Source organism: Botryllus schlosseri, chromosome 14 (genome assembly GCF_051294905.1).
Source record: "Botryllus schlosseri isolate E-star chromosome 14, Bs_hap1, whole genome shotgun sequence".
Lineage (NCBI taxonomy): Eukaryota > Metazoa > Chordata > Ascidiacea > Stolidobranchia > Styelidae > Botryllus > Botryllus schlosseri.
The window spans coordinates 7,164,292-7,176,475 of NC_137249.1; the positions used below are offsets into that span (position 1 = coordinate 7,164,292).

At 39.8% G+C, this 12,184-nt stretch overlaps 1 protein-coding gene across 1 annotated transcript; it reads right to left on the reverse strand.

The window, feature by feature from the left end:
• Positions 1-25: 25 nt before the first annotated feature.
• On the reverse strand, positions 26-10,638 carry LOC145455370 (ras-related protein Rab-6A-like). The gene is made up of 8 exons (XM_080333337.1): positions 10,481-10,638; positions 10,357-10,415; positions 7,710-7,763; positions 5,636-5,741; positions 4,226-4,337; positions 3,032-3,125; positions 2,905-2,974; positions 26-1,324 (listed from the first exon to the last, which is right to left on the reverse strand). Exons 1-8 carry the CDS (start codon positions 10,542-10,544, stop codon positions 1,254-1,256), a joined length of 630 nt encoding a protein of 209 aa, XP_080189463.1. The 5' UTR covers positions 10,545-10,638; the 3' UTR covers positions 26-1,253.
• Between the last annotated feature and the right edge of the window lie 1,546 nt (positions 10,639-12,184).

Sequence of the window (12,184 nt, forward strand, 5' to 3'; positions counted from 1 at the left end):
CTACCGGTGATAGTAACGCACATAGTTGATACTGCAAGTAAATACATATATTGTAAATGTAGACAACAGTTAATTGTTACATCCAACATCCGGACTCCGACGAGGGTACAGAACATATAACTGGACATTTAGTATATAAATATACTCGGCAACATGCATTGAAATTCACAACGTTGGTAGATTGCATCAAAATAACCGTGCTAGATCGGTGAGAATATGTTGAAGAAGATTCACTCCATTCAAACCCCGTCAGATCAAAATGAATGGTTACCACGTTACACGAGCACTATTACAATTCAAGACGGTCAATACAAATGCCGCTGATGCGGTACCGCAGTGGCTACAATTTACCACCTACGTGAGAAAATATGTTAAATAATTCGTTACACGCGTCCCCTTTCAGTCTGTCCGTAGACAGCAAAAAGAAACCCAAGAAATAGGCCATTGCCATTTTAGATACAAGTAGTAACATATGTCGCCACATAAGTAAAACATGGCCTTCATATATCCTGTTATAAAGCTATGTTAAATTGCTACCAATTCTATTTGTAGTGACAGTTATTTTACGAAATCAGCGAATAACGAAGAAACAAAAGCTGAAAAACTATTTGACGACAGTAGAGACGGCCTTCCCAGTACGATATAGCCTGCTGACCGCCTGCCGAAAGAGAACACATCATCGTAGACATTGTGATACAATCCGAAATGAAAAATGTGACAATAGATATCAATATCTACTGAAGTTTTTATCCACGATAGACAGGTTTGGCACATTGATCATTTTATCATGTATCAAACTATTTTGTACTTATCACTTGCACGCGCCCGCTTGTTACGGCACGCGTAGGCCGATCAGTAGTGCTACACAATGACAGACATTAGAGAGCGTCGTTGGTCAAAAATTCAAAACTAGCCTCAATCTGTAACAAAATAAAGTGTGGCCGATAACGTTCTCAACCAGGTAGGGTGGATACCGTGTGTAATGCAGATTGCAGAGTGACGTAGCGCCGTCAACCTCCATACATTCGCAAGCACATGAAAGCACGACTAGATAACAAGAGAAAGAAAAATATTTCGCTAAAACCGTTTTGATATAGTTACTTTACAAGTTACGTATCCGGAAAGCAGCCGTCGCGTGACACATGATTTCATTGTCATCGGCGCTTTGGATTGTCGCATATTTCCAGGCACGGGATTTTTATCAGATATGTAAGAGGGGTTGAGAACAGTTTTCTTGTCGTATTGAACTAGAGTTAGCACGCGCATTCGCTCGCGTTGGCCGGCGGCGGTTCCGTGCTATTCCCGTTCAGTATCACTTCGTCCACTGTGAAATATTGCAACATTCAGTGTAACGAGTTAGGACACACTATTGATGATAAACACTCATCAATCTGGTTGTGGTTTATTATTCTCTAAACCAGGGGTGTCAAACTCAACTGACGTCGTGGGCGGGATTCGAAAGTCTGGATTGCTCGCGGGCCGCACTATAGTCAAATGGTTCCAAAATATTACCTTAAATTGCTTCATGTTATTATATTGCGATTCTGGTTTCTCCCGAGGCCGGAAACATTTTGAGTGATGCAGCAGTGCAACCACAGGTATTCAAATTTTATTTCTGTGTAACTAGGGCTATATTCTCCATGTAACCTGCATATACAGTCTTGCATGGGCGTTTTCGCTCCTGCGAATACCTAGATTTTGGTCAATATTACACGCATTTCTCAATCTACTCAGAATTGCCTCGCGGGCCGGATGGAATCAGCTGGCAGGACGGATGTGGACCATGGGCCGTATGTTTGACACCCCTGCTCTAAACGAAAGCTGTGTACTCATTGGAATGTTATTATATTTTTGAGAGGCTAGCGGCTACCAGAGGTGGTCAGTAAAAAGTACTTCTACATTTTTGGCATACATAAGTACGTCTTGATTACTAGCACTTACTTGCTCAAGGGGCAATAGAGGGAATGTTTCTAGACTAGTTCCACTTTTACTCAACAGTTCTTTGGGCAAAACTATGTGACGAAATACAAAGTGTACACAGTGAATAGAAGGAAGAGCAAGTAGTTTTTGGGTGTGTTTGTGTCATTTTTTGCGAGTGAAAACGGTCATAACTGGTCGAAATAGGAGTACGGCCTACATCATGGTGACTGAATATATTTTTGCAGTACTGTTAGTCATTATACGTACGTTACCCGAAAAAGTACTTGCTCTAGTGCAGTGGTTCCCAACCTTTTTCGACTCATCGCCCCCTTTTCAAGCTCAAGGCCGATCATCGCCCCCCAGATTTTGTGAACCGAAAAATCGGTATATACAATCTGTAGTCATCGGCGGGATCGTTGTCGAATTTTACACTTTTGCAACCAAATTTCCGTGGGTTGACCAAAAAAAAAAGGTCATTTCTCCGAATTGACTCCAAAATAGCCTTTTTAACGCGTCATCGCCCCCCTATCGCCCCCTTCGCTATTTTCGCCCCCTGTCACCCCCTTTGTCCATTGTCGCCCCCCTATCGCCCCCTTCATCATTTTCGCCCCCCTAGGCCGCCAAATCGCCCCCTGGGGGGTGATATCGCCCACGTTGGGAACCACTGCTCTAGTGCTTTTCAGACCACTTTCAGTGATTTTGACACGTCTGCAAAATCGCAAATTCTAGTTGTAATTGAGTAGAGGTTTATGGCCTTACTTACACTTCTACTTGAGTGCTAACATTGACTACTTTCACCCCCGCTGTTTGATTCAGACTGAATCGTATCAGCAAAGACTCGAGTGTTCAAAATTTGTCAACATTGCAGCAATTGAAAGCCTACACGTAGCACATCATCAATCTGCCACTTGCGATAAGCTACAAACTATCGTCAGCAATCGAATCTGATATCTTTAGTCTAGAAGTTCGGAAAACAACACCCACTCGCAGCGCTTTTCTCTTTATCTTGCGAGCTATCCATTCCCGGTAGCGCGGCGGCGACTCTTCGGAATAACTGGAACATTTACAACATGAGCGACTAAATCACGTTGTTTCGGGCGCATCCACTCACCAATTTGACGTTGTATCCCGTTTTTGCACTCGTTTCGATGAACATCACGTTCAATTCCTTGGCTTTTCTCTCGCCTTCTTCGATTGAAACTTGTCTGTCGAAAAAAAGGAGAAACTGAAACAAATTGGAAAAAGGGAAAAGAAAGGGTCAGATTTGAGTACAAATCCATAGCATCAGTTGGTCGAGTGGCGGTTCATCACGACTTGAGAGGTAAATACATAGGAAAGTCTGACTCAACATTGATCTCTGCACGGCATTAAATTAGAATCAAGTACTCACCGCAGTATCTCCTAACGAGGGTGTAGCACAAGTTAAGTATTCATTGCGACAATAAAAAATTGCAAGTTTTTCAACCCATTTACCCTCTTTCACCATCTATCTTTCTATTCGTCAAGACGTGAAAATCCGTGAATACAGATTAAAGAACAACACGACGGACGATCGAGCAATTGCACGCCGAGCTAAACCATCACTTCACAATAACTTTGAAAGTATTATCGTGCCTGCGGACTGTGGTAAATGTATTTTTACAAGGACAGGCATTAGAGTGGTTGTATTACATCTACCAAGTGGTTAAATGTGTGACAGTTTGTAAGGAAGTGTGACTTCGGCGAGTTCATAGGGAAGAAAGTACAGTTCATTTCTTCGACAAATTTATGCTATGTTGAAGATCCCTAACAGTAGGTTCCCCACTCCTGGTTTAGAAGTAGGCCTACAACCAGGAACAATCGTACATTGAAGTTGTTATGTTTCGTTTCCGGAGTTATCCTTGAAACATAGTGATATAATAATCCAGAGTGAGCTTTTTAAGAAGTGTAGACTTGAAATGTGTGATGAAGTACTACAACATTTTGTTTTGATTTTACCATTCTCTTGGCTGGGACTCCCAAGCCTTTAAGATCACCCATTGGGTCTACCGTACCATCTGCAGCGATGTTCATGGAGAACAATGAACATCTGTATATCGCAGGGTACTTCATGAAACCCTATCAAAGAATATTAGCTGAACGAGATGTAGTGATGAAATCAATTGATGCTTCAGCAAACGGAAACTGCGCCGAGACAAACAACTCCAAATTTTTTATTGGAGTCAAAATTAAAATCAAAGCCGGCTGCTATGATTTCAGGCCTAATCAAAGATTTGTTTATGCTCAACCTGTGGGAGAGTAAAAGCTAGGATTCAAACACCCGCACCTTTTATCTGCTAAATCCGTTTTATTTCCGACAAGCATAATAATGACATCGCTGCCCCTTTCCGTTCTGACATCATCAATCCACTTGGTCGTCTGTTGGAATGAGTTAACGTCTGCAAGAAAAGGCAAGATCTCAAGTTCAGAAAATCAATTTATTCTATTGGAATCCAACGAAATCCCCATGTGACACACTCGGTAATCAATAGAAGAGATATATATATTATATATTAAATACAAATACATATAAGATATACAAAAATTGTATGGGGAATTTTATAGATGTTCAATGTTCAACCAAGAGATTATCACACACAAAATTACAATTTGCAGACACATGGTTCCAATAGATCCAGGCATCTTCATCAACTCACAAATACACATTGACATGTCATGTTTGGTTACATCAGCATAAGAATCAATACATATCTATATTTGAAATCCCATTGAATCATCCCCGTAATTACAATAATATTCTCAGCCTCATATTAACCACGGCACTGAATACATTTGGGATTCAACAGGGTCACAAGAACCTGACCGTAACGATAACTGATTTAGTGGAACAGGGAAGGAAAAATGAAGACAGTCATTAACTCATAATTTCAAAATAGTACCATTTAATAACCGAATTTCATTTAACTTATATTCCAGTTTCATGCAAGTAAATGAGCATCAGCACCGGAAAGGATACATATCATTCCGGCTATATCCGAGGCCCAGTAAATAATTAATGAAACCACTTTCACGAAATGTACCACATTTCTCTTCTCAGACGAGCGCCACAACATTTAGGCATTACATCATCGATTTGAACTTGAGCCATTATTTCTCTGGGAAGATGTGGAATCCAGGAAAGACACGTCTCATTCATTGCAGAATGTGAATTCAAAACTGCTGACTACTCCCCGAGCTATCAGTAACTTGCAGGTTCGGATGTACCATGTACTTCTTTCAGAGGATGGTCCATCATGAAACTATGACTGTATCATACATTGTGGCTATTCGCATTGTGTAAACTCCATTTCCAATGCACGTCCATTTTGTCAGATTATGGAACCTACTTCTTCAGGAAGTACTTGAGCAGTACAATTCTTTCGAGGTCATTACATAATCAACGGCTAAAACATGCTCCACACAAATAGATATTGGGCCAGTCAATATAAAATATCACTCCATGATTCTACATACTGAGTGTAATCAAAGAAAAGTAGCCTAAGTTAACATGTTCCTAGTCAATAGAGCCATGCTAATAAGAGAACATGATTTGAAGTCGGGAAATCAATAGAAATATTGCTAAATAATTCAACGAGCCCTTTTACGGCTCACCACGATTTTTTGAGCCACCAATTTCGTAACGGCTCAGAAGTGTCTGCGCGTACCGCAGTAATATTTTACGACGCAATCCGCTTACTTGTGATATCATAGACAACGACGGCTACAGTGGAGTCTCGGATGTAACTCGGAATGAGACTTCGAAATCGCTCCTGCCCCGCAGTGTCCCATAATTGCAAACGTACCTGTAATGTGTATACGAAATAAGACTCATTCCATTATAATTTTCTGACATTTGTAATGCATACCCTCAGAATTGCACTGCTGCCCACCACAACTACTATTATGACCAATTACTCGATGCAAAGATAAATTTTTTCGTGATTTCCTTGAAAAAATGGAGATTAATTTGAAAATCCAATTTTTTATCAATCATACTGCTTCCAAGTACATTATGCAATAATTTTGTTTTGTGTAAATGGAATCCTACATGGATTTTCAAGTCCGGTCCCCCCCAATTTTGTTTCGTCCGTAACTTTTTTTCTTTGAGTTTAGAGCGAAAATGTTGATATTTTTCAATTCCTCGGCCACAAAATAGTATAATGAGACATTTTAATTGATTCTCGCTGTGATAAAGAGATGTCATAACCAGTTACGCAATGACTAGATCACGTTTTTTTGAATGACTTGAATTGACTCGACGCATGAGAAATGTTGAATGATTAGCAGCTCGAAGACAGTTTTCCCTCAGTGTAAGGTTCCATTTTTTAAATATACAGTAGCCTATGTCTTGATAAAATTAATGACATCAAGAAGGACTAACAAGCATTAGGGCAAAAAGGTCAAGGTTCCTCCTGTTAACAACTGATTTGATGTCGGAGATCAATATTTGTGATGAATATTTTAAAATGACAGATTGAAAGTCCCAATGGCAGATTGGGAGTATATCGTCAAAGGATTGGGTGTCTAACCGAATCAATAAATATTCTGAAAAAAATATTCATGAGATTAGTACCAGCATTATTGAAAGCGCAGATTTTTATGACATTTCAAGAGCTGTTGAAACCGTTTCAACTGGTACAAAATCGCACAGATCAATCACTATTCTTAGGGGAATGAGTGCGTGTGTGGGATACTCCTTGACCCTGGTCGTACCTCCACTGAACTAGTTTCAACAAGTCTCACTAGTGACAGGGCGCATCGCATTTTAGAAAGTAAAGACAGATGGAATTTTTGGACTCCGATCCAATATACTTGCGCAACCAGAACTGTAGTTAAATTTAGTCTTTCAATCCCAGAACCCTATTTCAAAAATACTGTTCAGTAAACTCGGATCATTAGATTATTATACCTCACCCATTCAATTCCGAAAGCGATATGCATACAATATATATTCTACAGGGCAAGTCAAGGTCGCTACACCATTACCCAGTAATGCCATCAAACGAAAAATCTGGATCATGATTTGATAGCAGTCAAAAACCCAGCAACCAATAATTCTCCAACACGAGTGCCGCTCAAATTAACATATTTTTAAAATTCTTACGATTCGAAACCCAAGCGCCCATTTAGTAAAACCATCACCGTCCGTGGGTGAATTATTCATTCAGTTGCTCTCAGTCTGGTGCAAAGGAATCGCCATTGTCTTGAAATTAGTGTATTGGTCGTGCTAGCTTAAAACGGTAGTCTATGAAAAATCATTTGCCAACATTCATCGAATGGACAATGGACATGGAAAATGCTACAAAAGGATGTAAGAGTGCTGGGTGGTAATACACACAAATTCATTAGTGTAAAACAACGTACATTTCCCGCCACATGCGTCGAAGACAGTACCTTGCCATCGATGGCCTACCTTGTCAGTACATTGGAGTATATCCTATTTAGGCTTAATGTAACAAATTTAATAGGTGATTTAAGAATGCAATATTAAACATAGAAATCAAACAGAACACCATACGGTCATAGTGTCACTTCCCGATTGGATTGTACAAATGTTTGCGCCATGTATTTTGACATACAGAAACAAAGCAGTCCGTATAGTGTAGGAATACAATGAGAATCGGACAAAAAGTTCTACAAGCAATGATTGAACAACGGTGTACTTTGACATCCAGGGAGACTTTGGAACCGTGAACTGTGCTAGGACACTTACCCTTATGCAAGTATATAGAGCAATATTTGACTCGGACAACTGAAACTATGGGACTTACCGTTCGGTCTTCCAGATACATTGTCTTTGAAAGAAAGTCAATTCCTATAGTGGCCTGAAATGAAAATTATTATGAACGTAGCGTCACACATGGTACCACCGCAATGTTTGACAACGATCGGTCTCAGTGCCCAAAATGCACGGGTCGCATTGCGAGATCATGTGACGATTAATCAAATTCACAATTAAACACACAGATTACGACAGAAAAACTTGGTACCTTTGACTTGATAAACAACGGACAGTTGATGAACGCAGCACAAAAACAAAAGGAGAAACCAAAATCAGTATACCCGAAGCTAGACACAATTCATTAAGTATCCCAGGACTTCTACTATAGCCAAGTCAAACTATGATTGGATCAAGGGATCGTGAGTGTTATAGGGCATTCAGTTTTTCTTATATGGCAGGCCTACTTATGTATATAAAAAACTGGGCGATTGGTCATGGAATCTTGGGAAGTGGGGAAAAGAAATACAAACATATCCGTGAACTCGGAAAGATTTAGCCGATGTGAAAATACATATATATAACTGTTTGTTCAATTACTTTTTGTAACCCTTTGCACTGCAACTTGGAATAAACATCACTGTGGCAAGGTGAGCAGCACTTAGCATGGAGAACAAAAAAAAGTATGTCTATCGACATGGTACTATAGCCAAATCCCATTGCCGCCCAGTAAGAAATGTTTCTTCCCAGAAAGATTTTGTAGAGTTTCTAAATTCTTGAGTTGATCAGTTTACTGCGATATTTAACAACCCCTTCTAATCACCATCTTCGAGTGAGTTTGGGAAGGACATGTCATAATCCCAGCAGTTATTTGTCGCTTATCACTTAGTGACAACGCCTATAATTTAGCTTTGGACAGGCTAAAATTAACCAATTATAATGCCAGACAGAGGAAATGAAAGAGACTAGATGACCTATCACAGCATTTACTAGCGAAATGCAAATCCTTACGTTTGGCTATCTCAATAATTTCGACAATACCATCGCAACTTATAAATCCCACAGAAATGACGGAGATCATTAGAGTAATAACACTATATTAGCTGCAAAATACTGTAACGTGGCCACTGGCCATGCTAGTTTTGACTTTTCTTCATCTAATAGGTACATCTGCACCGTAGTACACTTGGTCACCATTTTCAACTTGTTTCAAACATAATATCATTTGCAGAGCAGTCTCCGATACAACGTCACATCTTGTCTTGATATTGATCAATTCAACACTATAGGAGGGTAACTAAGCACCCAAGAAGTTTGATTATCTGTAGTAGAGTCTTGATACTTTCTACTCATTATTCGGGTGTAATATAAAATTTGCTAGTTTTCCATTGAAATAGCACAAGTGTAGCCAGCATATCGTGCTCAAGCATAACCCATTAACCCAGGTAACAGCTTAAATCAATATGAACGAGAGAATGGTATCAATATGGATCAACTGTATGTCACAAAAGCTGGCATTTTTTTTAAGTTAGTTACTCCCCTCACCTTGGCCTATGTCGGCGTAAACGTGAGTAACGGACTAAATTTTGGCATGATTCCATGTGACAAGAGATGAACATCTCGTACTGGTGTAGGGCCGGGCAACATACGGCCCGTAACGGGATTTCAAACGGCCTGCGGACAGCTTCCAGTTTTGGATTATAATGCGGCCGAATCTACATACATTTGCTTGCAATTGTTTTCGACCATGAACAACAAGGCAAAACGACGTTTCAATCCAACTTATGTTCACGTGCAGTCCTTACTAAGGGTTAATATGTCCAACATACAGCCAGAGTTCAAAGAACTTGTTGACAACTTTGACCGACCACAAATGTCTCATTGGCTTCAACAGCTATCAAAGTACATTACGTTAATAAATTCATTGACTACTGTTTTTGGTGTCTATGCTTTACGCTTGAAAACCAAGATTGAATACGATTCATTTCTTATACAGGTGGATAAATACGCAATTAATGGGTCGATTCAGAAATCCGGCCCGCCAAGTACTTCATTTTCCCATAGCCTATCTGGCCCGCCGACTGGAGAAGTTGCCCGTCCAGGTAGCAGTATGATATTGATTCCCACTACTGTGCTTTGTAACGACATGCGGTGAGTTAAGTAGCAGGGAGATGCCAATGGCTGCAGCTTTCTGTCAGGTGGTGAGCACCCTACAACCAGTCAGCACGGCGGAAAATAATTAGCAGGAACACATAGTAAGTGTTAGAGACACTGTATGCGAGTAGACCTGAGACCACTAAACCTATTCTAGTTTCTTGCAAGTATGGCCCATCAATGTGTCAAACTGCAGAACACATGTAAACCCCAAACCTCTTTGTATCATGAATCTCAGAATTCGATATATGCATTATACAGGCACTGAGACTGAGACCGCCCATACCATTTTATTAGTCAATTTTCAGATTATATTAAGTATATACTACACAAGAATAATCAATACAAAGCACTCGCTACAACCTTCAAAATTTCAACCTATGTTAATGCTCCATGGTATTGGTAATAATGTGCATGATCAATAAAATGACCGTGATTTGTAGGATCAGAGAAATATCTACAGAGTGTCATACAAAAATTGAAAGATCATCAAAGCCTTCACATCTTAATCAACGATCAATAGATATTTTCTAATTTCTACATACCTGATACGTGTTATCAAAACTGTCGTACATGAATCTTGTGATAAGGGACGTTTTCCCGACTGAAATTGAAAACAGACAAAAAGTTGATGTAATGTGTACACAGATAATTTGTCATTCATCTCACCGCTTTGTTCTCCTAGAAAAACCAGTTTGAACTTCCGCAACGGATTTCCGAAATCACTCGTCATTTTTGCAAAACGATATCCACGCAACAATAATTTTCAAGCTAGAATTCTATTTGACAAAACCAGCATAATTTTAGTGGGTATAAATCACGATAAAATGTTGAATTGAAAACTCTACAGTCACGGTTCCATGAAAGCAGGTAAGACGAAACTCTATTCCAGCAAAATCGGGTGACCATGTCAATCTTTAACACCAATTAAAACCAAGTAACTCAACTTCGCCACAATATTTTCACACAACAGACATCAGGCTCACATTTCGTTCACGGGATTCCGCAATCATTTTGACGTGATTACGTCATCACTGGTTTGTCATTTTCGATGATGCATGAACATTTCAGTACCATTGAGCGTCTGAGGCTGCCTCGCTTATTTGCTCTGCTTCATCTGCTAGGTTTCAAATCGGTTTGTGTAGCTTTAAAATCAATAAAAATACGATTATAAAACGTAAAACCTATGATAATATGTTTCATGATGCAAAAATCCTTCGCTGACATCGAGTAAAGCCTGCGATCGAAGGGACGGCGCGTAACACCTCTTCGTGAAATCAAAGTTAATTCTGGCGAAGTTCCGCGGTAACACCGACGTAGTGATTCCTGACCAACTTCTTTCTAATACAAAAAAAAAACTGAAACGCAAATCCTTGGGTATGGTAATGCGCCTAAAAATGTCGCAGCATTATGTTTTAAGTTTTTAATTACCATTCTTTTCGATATCGATATATTGCCATACACGGTGCACGATGAATTCTGATTCAGTAAGCATACTCCATTAAAACATATCTTATCAATACTAGTTGTGGGCTGGTGTTTGATTTCTGATAAGACTTCACCAAGTCGCTGACGATTTCTCCGTTTCGAAGTATTACTGCATTTCCTTGTACCGCAGTCTTCGAATGTTCAATATATACAAAAGTGAACAAACGAACATCTGTCTGCAGATATCCTACACTACCAATGATATCATAATTTTACTGCAATTTTTCTTAGTTCAAGATGCAACAAGCATTGCGGAAGAGCGTATAGAGTAAAACCCCTCATTGAAATGACAGTTCCACGGATGCCCGTGTAGTCCGAAAAAAAAAACGATTTACTTTCAATAGGACTAGCGAGATAGTGTAATGGTTATGCCTCCGGCTTCTCGAGCGGTAGGTCGTGGGTTCGATCCCCGGCCGGGTCATACCAAAGACTCGAAAATTGGTATCCGCAGCTATCCTGCTAGGTGCTCAGCAATCACGGATAGCATGGAGAAAAAAAACGGGGGCGCAGACTAGATGACCTCATGGGGCCGTATCGCAACTCCGTCGCCAAAGCATCTCGATGTTGCAGGCGAAAAAGAATATCATATCTCTCTCTCTAGACGAGCACAAATTTGGAGTGTTTTAACAATTACATTTCATTATTGGTCCCCCTAATGTTACACATAGAAAGCTCAACAGACTGTTACTGACCGTACCTGTCCTAACTTTTGTAATTTGAATGATTCGTGTCAACGTAACATTACAAAAAAAACAATGATAAAATAAGAGATGACTTTCTAAAATTCAGTTCAAGCAGTTCGACACTGTACAAGGGCAATTGTACAGCATTACCAAGTTCATTTTTAATACCTCCAGCTACAACTGCAGCCTCTAACATGTACAA

Excerpts from the sequence above, each read along its gene's own strand:
- LOC145455370 (XM_080333337.1), bottom strand. The coding sequence starts at position 10,544 with ATGACGAGTGATTTCGGAAATCCGTTGCGGAAGTTCAAACTGGTTTTT. Across the intron at positions 10,416-10,480 it reads TTTTCTAGGAGAACAAAGCG|TCGGGAAAACGTCCCTTATC; the intron begins GTGAGATGAATG and ends TTTCAATTTCAG. Across the intron at positions 5,742-7,709 it reads TGTATCTGGAAGACCGAACG|GTACGTTTGCAATTATGGGA; the intron begins GTAAGTCCCATA and ends TACACATTACAG.